Source organism: Malania oleifera, chromosome 13 (assembly GCF_029873635.1).
Source record: "Malania oleifera isolate guangnan ecotype guangnan chromosome 13, ASM2987363v1, whole genome shotgun sequence".
Classification (NCBI taxonomy): Eukaryota; Viridiplantae; Streptophyta; class Magnoliopsida; order Santalales; family Ximeniaceae; genus Malania; species Malania oleifera.
The window spans coordinates 12,244,244-12,272,119 of record NC_080429.1 but is presented as its reverse complement, the minus strand read 5'-3'; the positions used below and the strand labels follow the sequence as shown (position 1 = coordinate 12,272,119).

General features: G+C 37.4%; 1 protein-coding gene across 2 annotated transcripts; it reads right to left on the bottom strand.

Moving 5' to 3' along the window:
• Positions 1-828: 828 nt before the first annotated feature.
• On the bottom strand, positions 829-26,947 carry LOC131146771 (DNA mismatch repair protein MSH3). 2 transcript variants are annotated; one of them, XM_058096549.1, is made up of 13 exons: positions 25,746-26,947; positions 18,523-18,708; positions 17,994-18,158; positions 14,022-14,120; positions 13,694-13,936; positions 12,715-12,966; positions 12,482-12,613; positions 11,416-11,676; positions 11,260-11,331; positions 3,185-3,334; positions 2,128-2,616; positions 1,436-1,755; positions 829-1,256 (listed from the first exon to the last, which is right to left on the bottom strand). In XM_058096549.1, exons 1-13 carry the CDS (start codon positions 26,736-26,738, stop codon positions 1,250-1,252), a joined length of 3,369 nt encoding a protein of 1,122 aa, XP_057952532.1. In that variant the 5' UTR covers positions 26,739-26,947; the 3' UTR covers positions 829-1,249. The 2 variants fall into 2 exon arrangements, with proteins under 2 accessions (XP_057952532.1, XP_057952533.1); XM_058096550.1 differs by lacking the exon at positions 17,994-18,158.
• Between the last annotated feature and the right edge of the window lie 929 nt (positions 26,948-27,876).

Here is a 27,876-nt window from a genome sequence, read left to right as displayed (position 1 = left end):
AAATTAATGAATAAAATTTTTCAATTTTGTACAATTTGATTTAAAAAAAAACTAAATAATAGAATAAATTTTATTTCAATTGTATTTAATGTCGAGATAATATATAATAAAAAATAAGTTTTCTTGTTTTTTTCAAACAAATTTTTTTATCCAAAGCAGCCTTATGGCTCATTTTGATGAAGGATTTTATTTGTAGAAAACAAAATAAGAAAAATTTATTTGTTATTATATTTTCTGTTCATATCATATACTATTAAAAGCGAAGAATTATTCTAATATGATAAAAAATTAATAAAAATCATAATGTTAAAAATTAAATTTTTCTTCACTAATTTCATATGTTTCTTCTTTCTTCTTCTTTTTTTTTTCTCATTTTTCTTGATAATCAAATATGAAAAAGTGAAATCTTTATATATTTTGTTTTTTCTTTTTCTCAATATTTTTTCCGGTTAAAAGAACAATTTTTTTCACATTGAAGTTTAAAGCTCACCAATTACAATAGGAAAATGTTGATAGACATTTAGCATTAATTAATACAATCCTAATGTTATGTGGGTCACCTCTCTTTTCTGGGTTATGGAAAACTGATCACAAAATGTATTGTTAATTTTACTAACAATACATTTTCTATCGTTAATTTTAATAATTATTTGCTAGAATTAATTATGAAATCCTTAATATTTTCTATTTTACCATTTCATCCTCACTAAGGAGTCACCAGGCATTTAGGAACGAAGTGGGATTGAATTCTGCAAATTTAAATTTAAAAGATAAAAAAATTAAAAAAAAATTAAGTTCAAGAAAGGAAAATGGAATAATAATAATAATAAATAAATAAATAAAGCAATTAAAGAACACTAGATGATATCCTCGCACAACTTATAACTCGTCATTTCCATTGCTTAAGTGCAGTGGAAACAAATAATCATTCACATCGCCGAAGAGCAACTCATACAAACATATATATAAGTTTTTCAACATAATGATATTAATTACAAAAGGATTTTTATCGCTCAAGCCATCCTTTCTATCAGTGTCTCACTGAATTTCATTTACATGGAAAGAACAAAATTGATGAACTAGTGTGGTAGCATGGTAGAAGTCCAAAATCTGCAAGCGATCTAATAGAGCAGAATGTGGGAGTCAAATGCAAGCAAGCAAACCAGTCGATGGCTGGGAGACGCATATGTTTCAAAAGATGTCTGCTCTTCCCATGATTGGTAAGCCTCTCACTCTCAATTACCTGAAACTAAACCCTGCAAAAAATGAAAGCATAGGGTGCACAATTACCTAATAGAAGCACCCAAAAAAAAAATGCAACTAAATATGTACCTATCTCTGTTCCCAGAAAAATATATTCCACACCAACACAACCCAAGACCGTCTTATCGAATTTATATTTATATATAATGACGGCAAAGTAGTATCGACATACCGACTGATTAAGTTATTCGCAAGGCTTCTGGCATGTTTCAAAATTAGGAAGCTTTTAGCCGGGTCATCATCCCCTGATGCAGACTTCAAGTTGAAGAAGAAATCTTTGTAAGCATTAGTCGGACATTCTGAGCCATCAATCCCTCCAGCCCCAGTACAGTTAGGAGGTTTCAAGAAGTTATCCGATTCATCTTGCTCCTCACAAATTGATGAAGTCTCCAACAGCAGCTTTACAGGCATCCTGTTTTTTACCCTACTGCCAACCGCTGATTCCAGCTTTGCAGCCATGACAGTGGCTCTATGAATGCATGAAAGGGGTAGCTACAATGAAACAAGTAGTGCCCAGATAGCTATAAACAGTAAAAAACATAACCAAACTTCCAAATTCTGAAAATCTCAAGCAAATGCAAAGCCACGCATCAATGCAAACCAAATATCAGCGAAAATTCCTCTCAATTGTGGGACTACAAAATTGAGAAGCTCTTCAATAAGATAGCTCTCCAACAATTTTTTATTTTTTATTTTATCTTCGCTTGTTCAATTACTTTTTCAGTTTGTCATGTGGTTTACAACATTACAAAAGAACCAGCTTCTGCATTTTTTTATTTCATTTTGTTTCAGATTTCAAAATAAATGTCACAACTCATTTCAATGCAGCTCATGAGCACCCTTCGTATGCAGAGATCAACTAACCTGTGCAAGCTGAGCAACCTTAAATCCAAAACTCCTCTCTGAAATGCCAGGCACAAGCTTATAAAGGTATGTGACATCATCATGATCTATATCATCAACATTTTTATCAGAATTTGAGTCCTCCATATGTTTTTGTGATGTCAGATATGATACATGGTATGCCCCCACAGAGCCTGGAAATTCATTCTTGATATCAACAATTTTAGGGTAGTGCGTAACAAAGAGGATCATGCATCTCTTCTGTTCTAGGAGATAATGCAATGTAGCATAAGCAATTGCTACACCATCATGCGTGCTTGTGCCTCTTCCAAGCTCATCAATGATGACCAAAGAGCGTGCTGTACACTTGTGCAGTATCAGAGAAGTCTCACTTAGCTCTTCCAAAAAGGTGCTCCTTCCTTGCTGGATACTGTCAGAAGCACCCATTCGGGTGTGGACATCATCTAGAACATGCAGTGTTGCTGATGATGCTGGTACAAAGGAACCAACCTAGAGGAATCAGAAGAATTTTTTTTAACAATGGACACGAAGGATCTCAATTCAAGGAAATAAGAATGCAACTTTCAAAATCTCGGGAACATAATTTGGCACCACAATCTAGCCAGAAAAGTGATTGAAAAGCCATCAATTACAAAGCATAACTAAAGACGTACGTATTAAGAAAAAAGAAATGAAACAAATGAAACAAGAGAACCCAGCCCAATATCAGATAGAAAGTAAAACAATGCTGCATTTGACTGAATAATTTCCCCCTCTTATCAATGCCTACAATATTAAAATGAGTGCCTTGGCTAATACAGCATAGTAAGAATACAAACACTTGAAAAGAAATAAAAACATGACAATTAAAATTTTCATTGCAGAAATTACAATAAATCAGGATTTAATGGAATGGGATAAACATACGCAAATATTTTAGATCTGCTTCATTATTCAGATCAAATAAAAAGAAACTACTAAGATAAAAGAAAAGTCAAAAATAGATGTTGACCAGTGCTCAGACCCCACGAGGTAACAAGTAATCATAAATCAATAATGCTTTTGACACAAAATATACCTGAGCCATAATGGTGATGAGGGCAACTTGGCGAATGTAGCAACTCTTTCCACCCATGTTAGGTCCAGTAACAATCTGACAGTATTCCGCATTCGCATGCAAACTTGTGTCATTTGGGACAAAATTGTCCTGTAATATTGTCTCCAGAACCTGTCATAAATAATTTAGCGAACAGCAAGCAACTAGCCCCCGAGGATATATGATGCACGACAAACAACAAGTACAGATCTTGGCATGAACTATAAAATGCACTTTCAGATCCCAACTTCACGAAGTCGGTGTTAATAACATACTGATATTTATTACGTTTGTGTATCAGAAGAAAACCAGGAAAAACCGCAGTCTCAGCTTAGCTCAACATCAGAAAATGAATCGCTACCATTTGCCAAATGTTAACAAGATAGTTATTTCCAACTTAGCAAAAATAGATAGCTATTTCCAGTTATAGTTAAAACTATTAAATAAAATCCCCTTTGCCTCTCCCTTTGTTCCCAATAAGTGGTCATGTCAAGAGGTCGCATCAGACCAACTATCAATGCAGGTGTAAGACAACTAGAAAACTGAGACACTTCTTGAATGCTTGCTTCATTTCATGTTGAGAAGAGAGTGGCGTAGGATATGGAGGGTGTAGGGTGATATCACTGGCCTCCATTGAGATGAGCTATTTAAAAAAAGTATCCAGCACAGAAATTGTATACTATGTCACCTTTACCTCTTTTGTACTTCTCAAATTATTCTGATTCATTGGAGGTGTCGCGATGTTCCGGACCTGCCAGAAACCACTGGCAAATGGGTGCGATTGCGAACTGGGAAAAATATATGTGAATTTTGAAAAATATTTTTCGTGGAAAAATAATGTGTGATGGAGTCGCCACTAACCTTTTGGACTGCGGTTAGAACACTTGATTACTACTCCTTTAGGAGTCGAATCGGTCTGCATCACCAGAGTCGAGCTCGAGAGTACGGTTATGCGAGGGGAAGGTATTAGCACCCCCTACCCACTCATTCTTACGAACGACACCAGATTAATTGAAAATTATCCCAAAATAAATTTAATAAGTCTTAGAAGATTACTCCCTCACGAAAATCAAAGAAAATGCACAAAATGAATACTATATAGATATTCCCTCAGAATCGGGACAATCCAATACTCCGAGGAGTCCATGCCCTTTGTTACAATCAGCGGGATATAAAATCGAGAAAATAGTTTACAAAAATACACTCCCGGGGTTTTAAAATCTTTATAGAATTTTCTAAATGAAAAATAATATTCCGGGAAGTTTTTGGAATTTGTTCGGGATGAAAATGATTTTTTAGGCCTAAAAATATTTTTGTAATTTTTCTAAGTGTGAAAACATTTTTTGTAATTTTTCAATATTTTTCTCAAACTTCAAAATAGTATAAATAAAATTTAAGACAAAAACCATGGAAGTCAAAGAACATTTTTTTTAGAAATTTTCTAAGTTTTTTGAATTTCTATGGATTTTCTGTGAATTTTCTGGATATTTAAATAATAATAATAATAATAATAAATAAGTGAAATGGAGAGAACTGGCGTGAATTGGTTCGGGGGATGAGCCGGTTAAGCACTGGCCAGTCCAGGGAAAAACCAGTTTAAGGTTTTGATCGAGACCATTAGTCAACATGCGTTGCCTTCCGCATGAGTTGTGTGTGTGTTCAGGTGTATGTTAGAGTGTGCAAGTGATGCATGAAGGATGTGTTAGCATGAGTGAGAATGAGCATGCGTGTGCATGGGTGAGTATGTGCGTAGATGTGTGTGCACGCATTAATGAGCACGTGCATGAATGTGTACGTGTATGAATGTGTGTACATGCATGGATGTGCACGTGCATGAATGTGTGTGCATGCATGATTGGGTACATGCATAAATGTGTGTGTATGTGTGACTGCATGCAGGCATGCATGGGTATATGAATGGGTGCATATGAGTGGAATTGCATGAATGTGAATGTGTGGGTATGTGCATGATTGTATACATGTGAATGCATGAATGGGAATGTGTGTATGTGTTTGCATGTGTATGTGTGAAATTGCATGCATGTATATGCATGTGCATGTGAGTGTATATGAATGCATGCATGTATGTGTATGTATGAAATTGCATGCATATATATGAGTGTGGGTGTATATGAATGCATGCATGCATGTATATGTGTGAAATTGCATGCATGTATATGCATGTATGTGGATATGGGTGTATGTGTATGCATGTGTATGTTTGAAATTGCATGCATGTATATGTATGTGCATGTGAGTGTATATGAGTGCATGCACGCATGTGTATGTGTGAAATTGCAAGGATGCATATGCATGTATGTGGATGTGGGTGTATGTGTATGTATGCATGCATGCATATGTATGTGTGAAATTGCATGCATGTATATGCATGTATGTGGATATGGGTGTATGTGTACGATTGCATGCATGTGCATGCATAAATGGGAATGTGTGTGTATGTGTGAAGTTGCATGCATGTATATGTGAATGCATGTGTATGTGTATGCATGTGTATATGTGAAATTGCACGCATGCATATGCATGTGCATGTGAATGTGAGTGTATATGAATGCATGCACGCATGTGTATGTGGGTGTATAAATGTGGGTAAAGAAGACCTAGGGGTGACAAAACGGGCGGGCGGGCGGGCGGGCCGGGTTTGGGCGGGTCGTCAACAGGCCGAGTCATAAACGGGCTGGGTCATAAACGGGTTAATGTTAAATGGATCATACACATGCCAACCCTAACCCGCCCGTTTAATAAACGGGCGGGTCACGGGTCAACCGTTTAATAAATAATTATATATTTTAATTTTAAATTTTATTTTTTTATTTTTAAAAATACTTATTTTATTTATTGAATCTAAAAAAAAAAGGTGAAATGTGAAAGGAAAGACGTAGAATCGCAGATCGTCGGGGTCTGATTGCCTGAGAGAACTGAAAGAGGGAGATTGACCGTTGATGTCGTCATGCGGAACTCAGAGTGAGAGGGAGAATCGAGATCGTGAGCTCATTGAGGTCTGAGCTGAGAGGGACTTAGGAACCAGGAAGACTGAGAGTGAGAGGCAGGGGGATGGGCGGGACAGGCAGACAGCGTGCGGTGTGGGCAACGGCGATGGCGTGCAGCGTGGGCAACGGCGACGGCGTGCAGCGTAGGTGACGGCGATGGCGTGCGGTGTGGGCGACGGCGATGGTGTGTGACTGGGCTACTAGAACCGAGAGGAGAGGACCGAGATGAGAGGCTGAGAGAGTAAGAGGCTGAAAGCCGGGAGGCTAGGAGCCAAAGGAGAGCGAAGCACCAAATGCTAAAAGCCAGAGGAAATTGAAGCACCGAAGGCCGCCAGAGGAGAGCGAGCGAAGCTTGAAGGCTAGAAGAGATTAGGGTTTTTTTGTTAGGATTGGACAGAGTGAGTGATGACGAATGCATATAATATAAATGATCCAAATTAACGGGTCACCCGGCGGCATGGTTTTAAATCGCGGTAATGGGTAGCGTAACGTAACGGTAACAGGTGTAACGGGAAGCAGAAGTAGCGGATGTTACATAATGGGAAGCGGGTGTAATGGCCGTGAATTTTTTTGAAGCACGCACAACCTTGTGCATATTAGCGTACTTGCATGTTTTAAGCTTTTGGCCATTCTTAGAAAGAGTTGTAGTGTATTTTGGACCCTTTAGTTCGAGTAACTAAGTTATTTGGTAAGGGCAACAAGTTTACATTTGTTTTAAACCATCATTGAAAGAAAATTACGTGTGTGCACGTATTTATACTTCTCATTGTTCTTATCTGTGATAAATTCTTATGTGTGCTAAATGAATTAATAAAATAAAATACATTATACACTCCATTAATCTATTAGACACTTAAGACATTCGAATAATATAAATATAAAATAGCTAGAAAAGAAAGAAGGTTGAAGTTGAAAAATAAAGAACATAAATATCACATTACTAATATTATTAAAAAAAACAATTCCTATCAAGTTAGTATTTTGAAATTGTTAATTAATGCATCTATTGTGAGTATTTAAAGAAAAAGTAAATTTTGTATCATTGTCATCCTCATTATAATCTTTTCCCCCTCTTGCCACTTGGAATATTGAGAATGATATATGAAAGAGAGAGAAAGTGAGAAGAAAGAGTAAAAAATAAAATATTTTTTTGGTGTTACAGTCCTATAGTGGTTATGTAACGGCCGTAGCGGCCTTTACGTAACGGTCGCGGTCCGTAACAGCCGCTACGGCCGTGATTTTTCTTCCCACCGATTTCACGGTGTGTAACGGTATCGGTAACCCAAAAAACCTTTACGTAACGGTCGCGGCCTTTATTTAAAACCATGCCCGGCGGGTCACCCGATTAACCCGTTTATAAACGAGTCAATCCGTGACTCGCCCAATTATTAAACGGGTCTACTTCTTTAAATCTGAACCCGTTTTAAATAGGTGGGTCCAGGTGACCCAACAGGTTATGACCCGTTTTGCCAGGCCTAAGAAGACCATATACAAGTACACAAGTAGTTAAAAGGGTTAGCAAGCAAATAAATAAAGGTTGAGTACAGGAAAGTAAATGTTAGTATACAGGAAATTAAAAGTTAAGTGCAGGAAAGTAAATGTTAGTATATAGGAAGTTAAAAGTTAGTATACAAGAAATTAAAAGTTAGAGTGCAGGAAAGTAAATGTTAGTATACAGGAAATATAAATGTTAGTATGAGTTAGTAAATGCATGAGTTAGGGTTAGTATGAATGCAAGCAAAAAAATAAAAATGTTAGTAAAAGTTAGTACAAGTTAATATGTAAATTAGTAAGTTAGTTAGAGTTAGTATATAAATTAGTTAGTAAGTTAATGTGTAAAAGTATGTGTAATAGTAGGTGAACAGTGTGTAGATGAGTGTGTGTAGTGTGTGAAATGGTGTGTGAGCAGTGTGTGTAATGGTGTTCACTCGGGCATTTTCACAAACACCTCACAGCCATGCCAACATAACCCAATGAGAGTAGCGTATGAATGTTGTGCATAGGTGTATGAAATCATGTGTAGTGTGTGTGTAAATGCATGTTAGCAATGTATGTGGAAGTGTTCAAACAATGTGTGTATGTGGGTGTCCAAGTGTGTGTGTGAGAAGGTGTGCAGTGTGTGTTGGTGTGTGGATGGGTGTGTGCCTTCACTCTGGCATTTTCACAAACACCTCACAGCCCTGCCAACACAACCCAACTTTTGCAAGAAACTAAATTCCCATGAAACCTAATTTCTCTCTGGCATTTTATCAAACAATTGGTAGGGTTGCTGAGGCATAGCATAGGAGCAAAAAAAATATTTTGAAATAACCAAGACCCAGTGATCCGAAACAACAACTCCCAACTCTGATTATCAACAAGCTGAACTTACCTAGTCGAAAAAAAGTTTTCAGAACACAATAGAACCAGGGCGGAGAGGATAGCCTCGGGTTGGCGAGGGGTGGCAATCGGTTGTCGGAGATGGTGGCTGGTGTGGTGGCTCGGGATGGCTGCAAGAGGAGGCTACGGAGGTGGCTTGCCAAGGAGGGCAGAGAGAGGTAGTCGGGCTGCGGCTCTGGTCTCAGTGGTTAGTGTCATGAGCTGCTGGGAGAGACCGAGAATGAGAGAGGGAGAGCTGTGAGGTGGTTGTTATGGCCTAGAACACGCAAGAGAGAGAGAGAGGAGTGGGGGATGGCCGACAAGGCTGGCTGTGCTCGGGCAAGTTGGTGAGGATGAGAGTGGGGATCTGCCGAGGGTTCACGGCCAGGGAATGGAGGTGACGCCGTGGGTCGGAGAGAGATGGGAGGATGGGGATATTGATGATGATGGCGGTTATGGGACGAGTTCCTTGATGAGGGTTTGGTACCAGAGGATTCTGGATTGGAGCTGGTTGAAATAGAAGTGGTCGGGTTGGCAAAGGAAGAACGAAGGACGTATGGTGAAGGAGAGCTTCGACGCAGCTGTGGAGGTACGGCCTGAGATCTGGTAGAGGGTGAGGCCGAAGACGGAGGGTGGTTCGGGTGGCTCTGGTCTAGGTGGCTCTGGTCTAGCCGTGGCCCTGCTGTGGTGATGCACAGTGGTGGTAGTAGAGCTCACAGCCGAGGGTGGCTACAACAATGGTGAGATAGAAACAGGGGCGAGATACCAAGAGCTGCTGGTGGTTCTGTGGGGGCGGTTACGAGAGGACTGAGACAGCAAGACGGTGAGAAGGAGAGAGGCAAAAATGAAGAGAGGGGTAGAGAACGAGGATGGAAGAGAGACGAAGGAGAGAGGGGAGAATCTGAGGAAACTGGGAGATCCGGACGTAACAAGTGAAGCCCAGCGGCCGTGAAGATGGTGGGGTGCTCAAAGGTTGCTGCGATGGCTGGATGTGGTGTATGGTGGCGGCGATGGTGGTGGTTCTCCTAGGTGTAGTCTGGTGTGGAGGTTGAGGGAGATGATGAAGGATGGTTCGGTGAGCTTGAAGAAAAGCTGGAGAGTCTAAAAGAGGGAGAAAGGATGAATCATGAACAGTGCGGCCACCCCCTCTTTTCCTGCGTGAACAATGTCGGCCTTTATAGGCTCTTTTTGTTTTCTTCTTTTTGTGCTTTTTTGTTTTGTAGTGATGATAATAATAATAGTACTAAAAATAAAAGTAATAATAATACACTACTAATAATAGTAATAATAATAAACTAATAATTATAGGCTTTTTCATATTTTTTCTTCCTTTTTGTATATTTTTTATATTTTTATTATCGACCCTTATCTTTTCGAAAAAAGAAACTCGGTCGAAAATTAAACTTAATTTCCCGAAAATAGAAGGATCCGGACTCCATTTTTCCAAAATGCCCGGAATTTGGTGAAAACGTACCGGGACTCAGTAAAAACATCAGGACTCAATTGAACACAAACCGAGACTCGGCAAAAACATCGGGACTCAATCGAACACAAACCGAGACTCAACCAAAACACCGAGACTCAATACAAACACCGGGACTCATTGAAAACATACCGAGACTCGGTCGGGTTTCTCAAAAAGATCCTCCAATTTCCAGGACACGAAGCCAACTTTTATTGTGCCGGGTCTTCTTGGGGTACCCTGGTTAAAATTGGGGTGTCGATAGGAGGCATACTAGGCCTGCACTACAAAATGGGAGGTAGCTCACCGTCCATTCCATATCTCTTCCTACACTTCCTAGCTTCAAAATTGAGACCTCCAACAGGATGTCCCAAAGTCAACCATTATTAGTCACAATTCATAAAGAATTATGGTAGCATAGCTTATTAGCTCTCTCTTGCTTTATGTTTCTTGCTTACTCCATCAGACCCTTTAGAGCATATCAGTATTTCTCAAGAGTTATTGGATCTTCTTGTCTATGTATCCAACCACAGTAACTCTCTTTTTAAATCCACCCAATGTATATACAAAATAAATTTCAGCAACAATGGACTAGTTTCAAACTTTATTTTCAGCTAGTAAAATCATATCAGAATAACCCCTATTTGTAACTCTAATGGCATTTGAGATATGGCTGGAGCTCAAAGAATGTTTATTATTTTCCCATATTTTTCACATTTGGGATGCTTCCTGCCTACACTACTGTTCTGATCCTCTAATTAGGATACACTCCTCAATGAAACAAAGGAACATCTCTTTTCACAAAATATCAAATCATCCTGTTAACTAATGAAAAACAGCCCCACTGCTTGTGCCACTCAAAATTTTTAATGGACCATTCCTCCATAGGATCAAGATGCACGCAATAATAATAATAATAATAATAAATTTAATGCACATTAATGATTCTTCATAATAAATAAGAATAATAGTCAAACACTCTATATCTAAGTTTTTCATGTGACAAATGAAAACCAGAATAATATCTTTTTAAGGAAACAATAATATCCAAAGTCGTAAGCATGGTGTCACATTGGAGATGGCATCATGCCATACAAGTTACATAACACTTGAAACTATTTGAAGAAGTAGGAATTATCAAACCAGAATAGGCACAGACAACTTTAACAATAGAAATGGCCAGTACAAAAGATTTCATATGGAGCTACATGAGCATTGAATATACATACCGGATGACGACCAGAACAAATATGTATCTGAACAGGCTCACTATCATCCACAAAAACAGGGCGGACATAATTCTGCAATAAATAACCTTTAAAAATCATATAACATCAATTAAATACAGGAATAATGCAAGTTCTATATATCCTCCAGGACCATACCTTATTTCTTGCGAGAACAGCAAGTGAAATTAAACAATCAAGAGCAGCTAGTGCTTGAACAGCTGATTGAAATTCAGCATAATATTTGCCAAATTCCCTTAGAAAACTATCCCAAGCAGCTCGGCAGACAACAGTAAGCTCCTCATTTGCTAGTGATAACTGGTCTAAAGCAGTCAATACTTCAGGTGGGTGATAACGGATTGTTTTCTTGGTACTATTTACCTTCACCCAGTTTGAGGGTACCTTTACATCTAAGGGTAACTGCAGCCAAAGTTGCATCAAAATTAGTTCCACAAATATAGCTAGTTCCATGAAAAATATTAGAGATAACAACCTTAAAGAAAATTTTGGAAAATGACCCACAATCCTGAAACTTGGGTAGAGCATGTTTGCCCAACCTGAAGACTTGCAAGATAATAAGCCCCAGGGCAATGATATTTTCTACAAGCAAATAAGATATTTCAAAGTAATAGAGTTGGATCTTATATCAGACAGTTTATGATAATTTTGAAAACTATTATAACAGAGAGCCAAAGCCACAAGCCTAAGATCGTTTGTGTTGGCCAACCATTCCAAAATGCTTAAGCCAAGTTACTTGGTAGTAGGTTTGCCCAATCTTATAAACCACACAACTATTCCATCCAGGGCCTCAACAACCAATATGGAACTGAAACTGGAGCATCATAGATTCACAATTAAGCATTACAATATTCCAATATACACATTAAACCAAAGGTAGAACAATGTTCTACTTGAAGGCTTCAAATCATCATCCTAGCCCAATAAAACAAATCAAAACAATACCAAAAATCAATCAGAAGGACAATAAAAATAGAACATCCTAAAATTCAAAAGTAAACCCAAGTTTTTGTTTTCATAAAAATCAGTGATTGCCACACCTCGTTGATTTCATCTTTAAATATCAGAATTGCTCATTTTGGTCTCTCCAGATTAGCACCTCCAACACTTCTTGAAATGTAAGTTGAGGTAACTGAAAACTATGTGAATATACATGTGCGCGTGAAGTTAAATGTGAAATATATATATTTAAGTTCAGCTACACTACCTCTATCAGATGTGTGACTCCAGAGACACTCATGAATTCCAACTTGCACATTCCAAGCTGCTTGCGGTACAAACCAATCAGCAAATCCAATTTCTCAATAGCCAACTGAACCACTGTTCGGGCTCTAGCAACCTATCATATTGCTTGACAGATATTAGGCAATTATGTGAAGAAAGCAGCAGGCATCAGAAGTTGTAGAAAGTGAATTTAGGAGATTATGCTCTTAGAAAAACCTCTGTGAATTGGCCGTCTGAAATAATAAACAAGTTCAGTAGATCCCCTTGATCAGCTGCTTCTTTCTTTAAACTAGACAAAAGTCTTGCAGCATTGCCAATTACACTGGATGATGAAGCTGTCAAAATCAACTTCCTTAACAAAACAGAGCTTATAGTCTTTTCTTGCATTTTCACATTGTTCTCTTCTTCAATTCTAAGTTGCCGAAGCTGTTTTCCAGCAAACAATATAGCTTGAATGACTGCAATAAACTACAGTATCCAGTCATTCAGAAACCGTCAGCTTGTAAAAAGGCATATTAAATTGCTAGCGACAATCAATTGCAATTGACCATTCAATATGAATTGCTTCATATATCCACAATTAAACATTCCTGTCCAGGAAATTCAAGAACTCTAGGCCATTCAGACCACTGAATTGCGGGGTACATGTGGGTTTGGCGAAAGTGGATTGGCTTCCAGTTAGGAAAACATAACATATTGTACAGAATCTCCCCCCGAACCAAACTAACCTGGACCAACTCAAATTTTGCATTGATTGATCTGGATTGCTCGCACCAGTTTATGGACTGGTTCTAGGTTGAGAAAATGCGAACCAACTTGAGTTGGTTTGGTTGCAGGCCAAGGTAAACCAACCTAGACTAGGTTGCAAATCTGTCTGAACAGATGATCAATATCTTATGCTATAGCATGCTTGGACTCAATTCATTCTGTCAGCACCCTTCTGACTTCTGCTCAGTATGGAAGTCTAACCCTCCACTGAGCTAGAGCACATCTAGAATGTTACATTGGCAAAGGCGGATAATGAGACTTGCCATATCATATGTTTGAACTTTTATGGATAACAAAGCCAACAGTCGCAATAAAAATTGAGGTGCTTTAATGCAAAAAAGTTAGATGATTGTACCAATGTACCGCCTAGGTGACATATATTGCGGTAGTCCCACACACAGATAGTCAAAGGCAAGCAACAACTTACTTCAGTTGCAGTAGCTGTCCGGTGGAAGATTCTGGTTATTCCGCGTTGAATGTCAGTTGATCTTCCTAAAGTTGTCAAAACTGAAGAAAGCAAATGATAAATCTCAGGTCGTACAAATGCTGCATCAGTTTCCTTCTCATTGACTCCACCAAAATTCTGTGAAGACCCCATTGATTCTGCAATCTCAGAAACAGCATCAAGGCGGGCATATATCATGTTTCTATCACATAAAGGGTGACTCACCTGTACCATGCAGTATAACACAAAAAATCAAATTGAAAAAAAATAAATCAAATGCATGATAAAATGAGATAAGTGTACCCCATACCCAGTGCCTTAGAAGCCTTGACCCAAATATGGTAAGAGTGTGGTTCATAGACTGCAGCAAGGAGCCAGATTCAGTCCCATCGGCATTATTCTTCAACACCTAGAAGCATTTAAACCGTATTTAGAGTAAAACCAGATCAATGTCTAGAAGCTATAAATGAGGATTACATTGAATAAAACTATGTAAATGTATGCAGTTCTAGATTCCAGTAATAAATTAAAAAGAACATCCTTTTATCGTACTTGGATCCCTCGCACAGTTCTAAATTCTAATCCTTGGACCCCTCATGCTTCAGGTCTTTGTTAATAGGTAAATGCATGCAATTCTAGCTTCCAGTATTAATTAAAAAGCACAATTTTTATAGGCAAATACTGTATGGAATAAAATGGCAAATTCTATCGTAAGGATAGCAAGTTTTAGGGGAGTCCAAAGGAAGATACTTGGGTAGTAAAGAAAGTCGATGGTGGGATCAATAAGTCCAAAAATCTGTCAAGACAAAAAAAAAATGGTATTAAATATGGAAAAATTGCATAAATATAGAAAATCTTGAAAAACTAAAAATTTAAAAAAAAAAAAAAAACTGTTAGTGAAGCTAAACAGTGATCTTATGATACTTTATATACTAAACTACATGTAGAAGAAGGAGAAAAAGACATTGATAAACTAGCTAGATATAGAGAAAGAAAATGCAAAGATTTAGGTGATGTAAAAATGCATAAAGGACAAGAATGATAATGTATTAATTAGAGAAGAAGGCATAAAAGAAAGATGGCGGTGATACTTTGATAAGTTGTTTAATGAAAACCAAAATGAAAAATTAACTTGGAAGTGCCAAAGGAGAAGACTAAAAATTGGAGAACTATTCCCAAAATTAGAGTCCTTAAAGTTAAGATGGCATTAAAAAAGATGAAATGTGAGAAATTTATAGGATCAAATAAAATACCAATTGAAGTTCGGAAATGTTTAGGGGAAAAAGAAATTATTTGGTTAACTAATTTATTCAACACTATTACAAAAACCAAGAAAAAGTCAGAAGAATGGAGGAAAAGTACATTAGTGCCTTCGTACAAAAACAAAGATGATATTCAAAACTGTAATAACTATCGCAGAATTAAGATTATGAGTCATACAATGATATTATGGGTAATTGACCATAGAATAAAATCGGAAACGAAGATTTTAGAAAACCAATTTGGTTATATTCTTGGGAGATCGATAACAGAAGCTATTTATCTTTTAAGAAGTTTAATGGAAAAGTTTAGGAAAAAGAAGGACTTGCATATGGTCTTTACTGACCTACATAGAGGAAAATGCTATGGATCGAGTGAATTGGCAGAAAAGAATTCATGTGGTCAAACCCACCTAGTGGGACTTGAGGCTTCTTCTTGTTGTATTTTTTTTATAGGCAAAGTACTTATTTATTAACAAAGGCATGAAGCACAAGGGATCCAAGTAATCCAGGTAGGCATGGCAATTCAGATGCAAATATTATTAGCTAGTGTTTGAAAGCATGGATTTCGACCCTTCGATTTGGATTTGTGTGGATTCGAATGAAACTCAATATAATTGTGCACTACTGTTTCTCCAAATCTAGACAAATCCAAATCCAAGCTCCCAAACTTAAGGTTAACCAAATTTAAAAAAAAAAGAAACGAGTAATGATCTATACAATAATCTCCATGCAACCAGGAATATAGAGTAAAAACCATTTTCTTTATCCTTTCCAAAGTATTTTTTACTCTTAAGAGCCATAGTAGTCCCCTTCCTCTCCATACTGCACAAAATGACACAAGGACAGGCATCCACTCTTCCTTTTCCTGCCTTTCCAATGAGAACCCTCATGCAATCAGCTCCTTCTCCACTTTATCTGAATGGCCCATTGAATCCATGGTTTTGCATAAACTAAACTCTAAAATGTTATCTCACAATTGGGCAGAGAAGTAGTTGACCAATTCCTCTGATTCTTGCAAAGGAAACACCAATTAATTAAACAATTACCCCCTTCATCATATTATCATCAGTTCAGATTTCTTACTGCATGCCTCTCAGGCGAAAATGGATATAGGAAGGGTTTCCCGTTTTACAAATTTCCCTTTTTTAGGATAGATAAAGAAATGCATTAGAAAGAAAAAGGAGAATAAAAGAAGAAACCCCAAGACTAAAACAGCCAGCCAATCATGTTGAATATCAGAAAAAAATCTGTATTCCCAAAACACCCTCTAGGGAACGTGCTAGAAAAATAATCATGTCCAAAATCAACTCCATAAAAGACCCATGATCTCAAAAAATCTGGGCATTCTTTCCAGCCAAATAACCCAAATAACAGAAAAAATAGAACATCACCACAAAATCCTTACGGTTTTACATCTTCTAAAACCTCTAGAATCAACCATCAAGAAAGCCTCCAAATAAGAGGGTCCCTTACTTTCTGTCCATCATTTTATCGTGATAAACTAAACATAAAGCTCTCCATTAATTGAAAGCACCCAAGACAGCTTCTACATCCTCGTCAAATAATTCGCTTCTAAAATTAGTTTCCGGACCATTCACTTCCAAACAGTCAATGTCTGTCTTATTCCATTCAAAGCCAACTAAAAGTCGCTCCATGAGAAAGGTGTCTATTCCATGTGAAACATCATGCTGAAAGAAAGTGGAAGTACCATCTCTGCACTAAAGTTAAAAAACAAAGCTCATGGATCTTTTTTATAAGATTGTGAACAATTTCCACAATGATATCCATCAATTTGCCAAACAAATATTTCTTAGAAAACTCTTACCCCCCCCCCCCCCAAAAAAAAAATTTGGTTTGTGGAATGAAATTGAAGCTAAGAAAGGAATCAAGGGAGGAATGGAATTGCTTTTGGAATACAATTAATGACTGTAGGAATCTAGTTTCAATTTCTTTCCAACATTTAATATTCTTCAATGACTTCTATAATGGAATAAAAAATAAGTCATTTTTTTTTATTAAAAATCCTTAATACATAATTATTTACTTTTTTATTATTATTTTATTTTATAATAGTGATTTTTATTACTTTTAAAAAAAATTTATTGTTGTTATTGTTATTTTTTATTTTATACTGATTGTTATCCTTAAAATTATTATTATTATTTTTCCTTTCTATTATTATTATCATGGTTATTTTTTTTATTATTATTTTATAGTAATAATTATTATTGCCATTATGTGTAATAATTATTGTCCTTAAAATAGTAATAATTATTATTTTTGCACTTTTTATTATTATTTTCCATAATTATTATTTTTTCACTTTTTATTATTATTTTCCTCTTTGTTATTACTATTTTAGAGTATAAATATTTTTTCTTGTTCTTATGTAACTATTATTAGTTGTTATTTTTTTTATAATAATAATAACAATTAGTATTACTTTTTCTTTTTTTTTTTATCATTTTTTATTTTTTTCATAATAGTGATTATTAAAGGTCATACTAGTCATATAAAAATTGAAGTAGGAATGGAATGGTGATTCCCATGAGTTTAAGGAGGAATCACCATTCCCTCAAATGATGGAATGACCATTCCGGGTGGAATCGCATTCCGCCCTTCATTTGGCAAACCAAACACAGGATTCCATTCCCGAAGTTTCATTCTATTCCAGGGCTGATTCTGCAAACCAAATGTGACTTGATTCTCACCCACATGCATTCCAATCTAGTGCTAGTTCAAAGTCCAAAGAAATGACGAATGCTACATCAATATGGCAACATGGATAGATCTTTCCTAAATCCTTATTTCAGAGGTTCTACAGGTTCAAGCTTAAACTTTAGGAAAGATATTGCTAATAAAAGAACGACTGGTAAGACAGAACAGAATGCTGTCGCTGACTCCAAATATAAGGGTGACAACATTGGTGATGGACGGTGAAAAATGGTACAGAAACTCGGTTGCAATCTATAATCAAAATACATCCAAGCACATAATGTTTCGGGGTTAATATTAACTACCTCTAGCTGCTGAAGTGCATTGCCTGACAGAGTCATCTCCATGTTGGTTGAGAAGGCCCGAAATGAAGCTCCCAAGCACAGGATTCTTTCAAAACCAAATTGTTTTAAATGACGAATGGTTAATGCCAATGCTTGAACAGCCAAAGCAGGCATGGCCATAATTCCCTTTAAATCACCCCAAAAAATAAACAATAAAAAAACTGTTAATTACAGATAAAAAATTCAAACAAAATTCAAAATGACATGAAAATTGTAACTATATTAAAGCAGTAATTTGGAGATGCCAACTAAAGTATAAGATGATAATTTGGATTCTGGAGACGTAACAATCAAGCAGCAAAAAGTTTTTGCCACAATTTAATCAAGTAAAAATTAAAATATTTTTTGAGAGTATGGTAGGCCTGATCATAGCAACTGCTATCAACAAAAAATGCAAATACCAAATAAAAATAGAAAATTCATGAGCAGAAAAATATGTCCTACTTCTGAAAATTCGCACATGAAGCAACAATGTCAATAAATATCATACATCAATAGCCAAGCGGTGATTTGCCTGTTCTGTCTCACCAGCTTTCTGATGAGTTGCTACATTATCTTCACTAATATTTTCAAACAGAGACATCACTTCGGCAAGCGCCCCTCCGTCCTTGAAGCAATCTCGTGATGCACGCTCTACACGGACGTTTGAGGCAGGTCCAGAAAATGCCAACAGCATCTAAAAACAAAGAAAATCAGAAAATTTATACCAACAGGAAATATATATTGGAAAATCAACTAATCTTTGTGCATGCGAAAATTTTTTTCCTGCCAGCATTTTTAGTAGCTTTTATAACAATCCAAAAAAATAAAAGAAGATAAACTGATTCCAATATCTATTGATGCACCCAAATGACAGATAATATTTGAACCATTATTAGAGAAGCAAGGTTTGTAGAAATTGAGGCAGAGACAAGCTCTGTTAAACGACCTCCCCAATCTACCACCTCCAATCCACTGCCTCCAAACCACCCCTCCCTCTCCCCACCCAAAAAAATAAATGAAGACACACTCATAAATGGATGGTTGAAATTATGATAACTATCTTCTTTCAGTTGGAAATTTTATATATCTCATTTGTACATCAAATTGATTATGGTATAAATATTCACAAGGAAAATTAGTATAGTTGATAAAAAGGGAAACGACAGACTTCAATGTAACCCTTTTAAATAATCTCTTTTACATAAAGCGCAGCCAACAAATATATTGCATATCTTACATTCTGGTCAGCATATTAGATGCCCATCAAACTAGTCAGGAAATTAGGTCTTGTATGGGAGTAAAGGAGCAGAGTTGATAATAAAAAAATTGTTTCATGTCATGTAATCAAGTGAAAGTCAAATTTTTCAATTCGATAAATATGCAGAACCTTTTATTCAATTGCTCTGACTTCAGAGGAATGGAATTTTTGAAGGCTACCTTACGTTTTTTTTATTCTTATTTGACTAAAACCCCCTTTAGCCTTCTTAAAAATGTTGTAATAAGCCATAAGCCTAGAGTCAATAATTCAAGTCTCACCTCTATATAGTCATGATTGAAGTCCCAACAAACATTATTTTAAGTAAGATACTTATCATACAAGATGCAAATTCGCAATGCAATCCCTACCCCATCATTGATAACGTAAACCAATAAATGACCAACCCAGCCTCCTCTTGATTCTTCACACCAGATCATGGACTAGCTTATATTGCTTGCAAGTATAAACCAGGCAAAGTTACATTCAGGTAGGTCTTCCAAAAAGCAATAACTAATGAATCTGCGCAAGACCCATTCAATTTCCCAGTGGTAGTATTGTAGTAAGAGGATTTGTAAAGCAATATGTGCTTGGTACGTATTACTAGTCAACTTTTATTTCCAATAATAGGGAACACTTTTGAGAATTTTAGCAATACCAGATGAAACATTTAAACAGAACACCCACATGAAAAAGTTACGTTCTGGTATTGATTTGAATTAGAAAATCTAGAATCATGTTTTCAAATGAGATGGAGATAATAATTATCGGCTTGGAAAACCCATCACATGAAAATAGCAACCACAAAAAATGAACTAAATTACCTGGAAATTACATATAAATAGATAATAAATATAAACAATCAATTATGCACATATGAAACAATTATTTAGCATATTTATTAGTACAGAAATTTAACCTAATTTCTAGGTAATAGTTCCCTCCAAGTGACATAGAGGAAGCCTTATTCCCCAAAAATGACATTATAAAATAAAATAGAAACAAGGAGAACACAGAAAGCTAAACCTCACAGATTGTGTATAATACTACTTTGAAGTCTGAAGTAATATTAAATACTTGCTAGGTTTTTATACTACTTTGAAGTTTAAAATACCATTAAATACTTGCTAGATTTCAATTACATCCACCACTGATCCAATACATCTAGAACTTCAAGTAACTTGCGCAGATGCAGATCACTTTAGTTTACCCACATGACAGTCAGCCACAAATAAGATTTTAACTTTTAATTTAGTTTATTCCCTTCAAAAATTCCTCATATTTTCCTCCCTTGATTGATGGCTGTGATTATCTGCTTTGGCAAATAACTGCATGTCTGCTCAAAGCATATTAAAAGCCTACACATATTCCCCAACCCCAACACCCCCCCCCCCCAAAAAAAAAAAACATCACTAATAACTGAAAAATGTCCAACATCACCGCAAATGCATTTCTTATATCCCACAGGGCAAGGACATCATCCATCTAATGCAAGTCAAAATAAGAAGAGAAAGCTGTACAACGTGTATAGCCACGTAGCAAATTATTTATCCCAAAAACCATCATTTACGTGGTTATTGAAGAGAAAAAGTTCTCATATAAAAAGAAAAATAACAAACTGCCATAATTTAGGTAATGATCAAATCCCATCATTGGAATAGCAAAAAGGCCAACTATTCCCACATAAAAAGAAAGAAAATGAAGTTTGTAGGACACTCATTTCCATAGGTAGTGTCCTCTCCTTGTCTTCTTGCCGTAAGCCCTAGTTCGCATCCCCTCTCTTTCTTTCTCTTGCTCAACCCTTCTTCTTCTTCTCTCTTCCAAAGCCCTCTTCTCGTTCCATACCTTCGTCAACGTTTGTCACATTCTGGGCCACCTTCTCTTGCAGTTTTCTCGACTTTTCTCTTTATTTTTTGGTTTTTGCAGTCTTCGTCCAGTTCAAAGCTGACCTCCGTTTGTTGGCTGTAAGGCCAAATCCACTCTCTCAAAGGATTGCTCTGATATTCTTCTCTCGTGGACACTCCACCAACTGCTGACTGCCTCTGACGAGATTTCGACAGGTGCAAAGCATACTGTGGTGGTTGAAGGGAAGTCCTTCGACCTGATCATTGAAGGAGGAAGTTCTGAATTCCTCGGAATCACTGAATACTGCAGGGGAAAAGGATCTCCATCTTTTTGGAGATGGAGGAGTTCAGATGGTTCCTTGATTCTAGGGAGGACTTTTGGGCATTGAAAAAAGCCATACCCCAGGCAACTTCATGGTTGCGTCGAACAAGGTACAAGGACAAAACCCTTACTTGGCAGCGTGGTGGGAACTACCTCGCCCTTATGGAGACCAACAGTGGTGGTTGAAGCCTTGCATTTATGAGGAGTATATCCAAGGGCAGGATGAGGATCTCCTCATTGGCAGCCAAACTGCGCTGCCGACTTTTTCCTTCCAACAAGAAAGGTATGATATCTTCAATCGTTCAACAATTGGAGAAAAAGCCTACATCCTCCCCATTGGAAATGAACACATTCATCAACAGATCAGCTCCTTTGTGCCCTTGCCCTCTTGTGGCAAGTGTTCGAGTCTTTTGTTGAGTGGTGACATGACCCAACTAATTGGGGGTGGGGAAAGACAAGAAGTCTCACGCGCTCCTTCACAAGTGTTGTGGAAAGAAGTGCAGCGCTACAAACTGTTTATTTGATTTCCCTAAGCAGGATAAAGGCAGGCCCAAAGCTTTCCCTAAGCAGGATAAAGGGAGGCCCAAAGCTTTTGACTCCTTTGAGGATGTCAGAGTGGACCTTAACTTGAGCCTTGGAGCTACAAATACAGGGATTTTTTTCAGCCTAGCAATCTTGAACATGATTGTTTATCTGCACAAAAGAGGTGGGGGCAGCCATGAGACCAGTTGCATGAGATAATTCCTTAACTTTATCAGCATGAATGCCCACATTGATCTCCCTCTCATAGGTGGCAATTTCACTTGGTCCAACTCCTGGGAGCTGCCTTCCTTTTCAAGGAATGATAGGTTCCTAATTTCAGTAGACTTGGAACTTCACTTTCACCACATGATTCAGATCTACTTCCAAGGCCCATTGCAGATCACTTCACTATCACCCTTGACACTGAGGGAGTTAAACAGCGGCCAACCCAATTCTATTTTGAGAATATGTGATTAAAGCATGATGGTTTTGGGGAGTTGGTGAAAAGTTGGTGGTCCTCTATTCATGTCACAAGGAAAGTTAATTTTGTGCTTGCCTCAAAATTGAAAGGATTATAATAAAAGCTAAAGATATGGTATATAAACATCTTCGGAAATTTCCAAAAAAAAAAAAAAATACCGTTATCCTCGTGGCATCAAATAACTTGATGAGCAAGAGATAATCCAGGGTCTTGATGATGAATAGAGGGCCAAAAGAACTCTGCTTAAAAAGGAATTGAACGAAATTATTAATCGTGAAAAAATATCATGGAGGTGGAAATCCAGAGCCTTATGGCTCAACGAGGTGGACCTCAATACAAATTCTTTCACTGGACAGCAAATGCTCTCGAAGATGTAACACCTTATCTAGCATTGAAATTGAGGGAATCACCCTGACCAAGGAAGAGGATTCTAAAAAAGGTATTTGTGATTTTTATAAAGACCTTTACACTAAACTTGAGATTTGGATACCTATAGTGGATGGTATCAATTTTAGATATCTCAATTCCTACACTGTGGGGTGGCTTGAGAGACCCTTCGATGAAGCAGAAGTCCTCCAAGCTATTAAAAATTGCAATGGGTATAAAGCACCTAAACCAAATGGAATCTCCTTGGCTTTCTTTTAGCCTAACTGGAGCCTTCTCACGCGCAACATTTTAAATGTGTTAAGAGGAGTTTCAAAAATTAGGAAAATTTGTTAGTTGCATCAATACACCATTGTCACTCTTGTTCCGAAGAAAGTTGGGGTTGCTAATATAAAGGATGTTCGCCCTATTAGCTCAATGGCGAGAATTTATAAAATCGTTGCCAAAGCCCTAGCCAAGTGGATTAAAAATTCAATCCTGGAAGTCAATGGTAAATATCAGCATGCTTTGTGGTTGAAAGATAGATTATGGATGTCGTCCTTATTGCTAATGAGGTGGTGGATGCCTATTTGGAGGAGGGAAAAAGGGGCGTAGCGTGCAAGTTGGATATGGAGAAAGCATTTGATCATGTCGACTGGAACTTCCTTCTTTATCTCCTCAAGAAAATGGGCTTTGGGGAGCTTTGGTGTAGTTAGATTGCTCAATGCATCAAAACTCCAAGCTTCTCAATGCTGATAAATGGTAGCCCTTCTAATTTCTTTCACCCCTCGAGAAGCTTGAAAAAAAGGGATCCCTTGTCCCCCTTTCTCTTTATTTTGGTTATGAGGTGCTAAGCCTCTAACAAAATCTATTGAAGGAGGGGTATTTAGAGGTCTCAAGGTAGGCAAAAGTGGAAGGCTTACAAAAGTTTCTCATCTCCTTTTCCCTGATGATACTATCATTTTTTGCAAAGATGATCCCCTTCATATCCTCAACCTCCAATGCAATTTTTTAAGGTCTGAGACTATCTCAAGCTTGGGAGTGAACCTTGGTAAAAGTGGGCTTATTCCAATAGGAGAGAACACAGGAGGGACCTTCCTTGCTAGTCTTTTCGGTCGCAAGATGGGACCCTTTCATATCAATTACCTCAGTCTCCCCCTTGGAGCCAAATTCTAAGAAAAGGAGTCTTGGACCCCATTATAGAGAAGTTTGAAAGGAGACTGATAGGATGGAAAAGAAATTTCTTATCAAAGGAGGCAGACTCACCCTTATTAGAAGCACTCTATTAATCTTCCAGTCTATGTCATATCCCTCCTTCCAATACCGACCTCAGTTATTAGGAGATAGAGGGACTAAAAAGAAGATTTCTTTGGGGAAGCTTAGTGAAGGAGATTAAATATCACCATGTTAGATGGGAAGTGATTAAACAGCCCATATTTTTGGGAGGTTTGGGGCTGAAATCCCTCCTCATTTTCAATAAAGCCCACCTCGTCAAGTGGTTATGAAGATTCATGAAGGAGAAGACCACTTTTGGTGGGATAATATTGTTTCTAAATATGGGTTCGAACTAATGTTGGTTGGATAACACATAATGATAAGGGACCCTATGGAGTGGGAGTTTGGAAATTCATTAGGAAAGGATGGGATTATTTTTTCCAATTTGTGACAATTCAAGTGGGAAATAGGGCCAACATTTACTTTTGGCATGATGTGTGGCGTGAGAATATTTATCTTAGAGTTGCCTTTCCTTCCATCTATAGCTTAACTTGTGACAAAAAAGCCCTTATCGATCATCATCTCCAAAATATTGATTAAGGAATTTTCTGGAATATTCCTTTACTAGGAATGTGGCAAATAAGGAACTTCATGCACTCTCTGACTTCTACAAAAATCTCTATAATTTCCGTTGCCAAAACATCCCCAATGAACCAAACGGGCTTTGGACAAAAATGATGTTTTCGCTATTAATTCTTTCTACAAGAAGCTCTCCTTGATGGGAATAAATTGCAACAACTCCCTGGCTTCATATTTGAAGGACAGAAGCCCCTTCAAAGGTTGCCTTTTTGTTTGAGAGTCCACATATGGAAATATTTTAACCCTTGACAATCTGCAAAAAATTACAGTCACAAATAGACTTTTTTTTTTTTGCATCGCTGATGCAAAATCAGTCAACCACATTCTTCTCCACTACCCATGGATAAGGAACTTGTGGAATATGGTTCTATCCTTGACTGGATATCAGTGGGTTACTGCCACTTCCATTGGAGGAAAGATTTGGGCTTCAAAAGGCATCAGAGCCACCAAGGAGAAGCGAAAGGATTTGAATCTCTCCTTCTCCCCATCTTTTGGTGCACTTGGAAAGAAAGAAATAAGAGAACCTTCAAAGATACAGCTACTCTGCTTTGAATTTGCAAAGAGCAGCAGATTGCTATTGTTTCCAGTTGGCTTAGTGGGTAAATTGTTAATGATCCTTGATGTTTGCGACACTCTGCAAAGTGTTAGAATTTTGTACCTCGGGATGGCATCCCTTCTGATGCGCTGCTAATATAAATTTCTCTTCACTAATATAAACCTGACTTCTCTTCTTTTGTGGAAAGATGCTTTCCAAGAAATTCAATTTTGCATCCCCAGTAAATAAGTGCAAGAAATCCTGCTGAAGTAGGATTTATAAGAACCATAAAAAACTAATTTAGAATCTTCACGACACCTGCTCGTAATTTCCTCTATTAAACTAGTACGGCTGCAATTTTGTTTAAACTTGCTGCGATTTTGGAAAATAATGTTATCCATAAATGAACATAACAAATTATAAAGTTCATAATTTTTTTCTTAAATGAAGCCCAAGCAGAAAATCATTCCTTAAATAAGCATAACAAACTATAATTTTATTTTTACATTTGTCCCAAAACACAAAACCATATTGCTAACAAAAAAGAAAAACTACCTTCTCCGTTTGTTTGGAAAGTGGCTCCCCAAGAAGCAACTCAGCGGGAGACAAGCTTAAAACCACAGACTCAAGCCCAGCCCTGATAAAATTGTCATTGAATTCCCCATGAACAATGTCCCCTGTGGATATCTCAACTGCAACAATCCCAATTCTCGTGTCAAAGTGACTTTCCACACCACAATTCAAATTTTCCACCACCACCCCCTTCTCAACCACACAAAGCAAATAGTTGCAATCTCCCCCACACCCTTCCTCCCCACCTCCAAGATCCTCAGCCGCCTCAAGTGTTGCCTTCGTGTACAAGGCTGATAGACCCCTGCAGAACGGCCCTAACCGGTTTAAACCATGTGCCTTAATGGCCGCTGTCTCGGTCTGCTTAACGACACCCACCTTATACCCTGCACCCACAAGCCTCCTCACATGCACATTGAGCCGAAAAGTTGGCACACTGGCAGTCAAGAAATTGTGATCTACATGGGCATATATTCCCAAGACCCTGGCAGCAACCTCAGCATCTTCTCCAAAAAATCTGTACTTGTACCCAACTTCAATCATCAAAAGAACATCTGGGTACCTCTTCTTTAGGTCCACTACCTGCTGCTCCAATGGAGTGTACTTAACAGCACATTTTGTAGGGGCCGACGAGGAGGGCTTCTGATTAGAAGACGGAGGAAACTTCGAGGATGGCTCGAGATCCTCCTCAGAAGGTTCTAAAAGCTTCTGCAGGAACTTTTCGTGAAGAGTGGGGTTAAGGGATGTGGGTATGGGGTTCTGGGTATGGGGAGAGAGTTTAGGGTTTTTGGGGGGTTTTGGAGAAGCGAGGCGGGAAGAAAAGAGGCGTTTGGAGGGAGAGAAAGAGACAGTAGCGGTGATTTTTGGGGAACGGGCTGGTGGCTTCGGGAGAGGAGGATCCGAGGATGAGGAAGAAGAAGGGAGATTGGGTTTGGGAGCAAAAAAGCGGGAAATGACCTGTTGCTTCTGCTTTCCCATTGCTGTGTTTTCTGTGTTTCTTGGAGTGCCTTGGGGTTTCGATGATTCCAGCCAACTGTTCAAAAAGAGAGTGGTTGGAAGGGGTTGGTGATTTGGCGCGCTTTGTCTTCTCCACGCTCCACAGCTGCGAGTATCTCGCTCAACTTCTCAAAAACTATCCTAAAACCCTAGAAATTATGAGTTCCATCTCTCCCTCCCTCCTCATTGCGATGCAGTGCTCTTTCTTCTATTTTCAAACAATTTTTTTGTTAATTAAATTAAACAAAGAATATAAATTCTTAATCACTGCATGAACACAGTGTCGTGAACTATAATTTAAATCAAATCTACAAATCAATCAACTCATAAAAGAACTTAATTTTAAATGAATATAATATAAAGTTATATTAAATTTTGTCCAAACCCACTTAGCCATGGCACATATTTGAGTTCTTGAATATAATACTTAAATTTGTCTAAAGCCATTTAAATTTAAATCCAAAGTTCAAAATTCATATATCCAATCATAGCGTTAAATTCAAACCAAAAGTTCAAAATTCATACTCTTAAATGTAATATTATTGTAAATAATAATTTTTAAAAATTAAATAAAACAAAATGGAAACACACATAATAATTTGAATTAATTTGGCAACCTAATGTAATCATGTGATATTTGGCAACCTAATATATTGCAGTGTGAATGAATACATCAGATTAGTTAGGTTATTAGTCAATTAATTCTAAGATTAAAGTTTGTCAAAAAGTTTTGGGGCGAAGACACACTTGCAAATGACAGTTATATGAATTTAAAGGCCATCATAATTTAATTTTTAAATAGTAAATAGTTCAAGAATAATATTTTTACAATTAAACATGCTATATTAATGTGTTGCATAAAACTATAGGACTAAGAGAGCTCAAGGGATAAAGATTGTGTGTTCTAATAGCTGCAGATCAAACAAAAACTTGATGAGCGAAATTTGCTAACGAACCAAAAAAAAAGCACTCTTTCAAATTCCGAAGCCTAGCGTCTCATGATAACACTCTCACCTTAATCCATTCTTTTGTTGAGGGACTAGTTCTTATTCCAGCCCTCTATTTACAAAGCGAAAAAAGTAAAAAGATCTTCTTCCACTTTACCTATCTTACTACATTA

Bases quoted from the DNA above. Each gene is read 5' to 3' on its own strand.
- LOC131146771 (XM_058096549.1), bottom strand. From the start codon at position 26,738: ATGGGAAAGCAGAAGCAACAGGTCATTTCCCGCTTTTTTGCTCCCAAA. The intron at 18,709-25,745 runs GTAGTTTTTCTT...CTTTGTTTTTAG, and splicing joins TTTCCAAACAAACGGAGAAG to ATGCTGTTGGCATTTTCTGG. The intron at 11,677-12,481 runs GTAGTGTAGCTG...CTTTGGCTGCAG, and splicing joins GAGTCACACATCTGATAGAG to TTACCCTTAGATGTAAAGGT.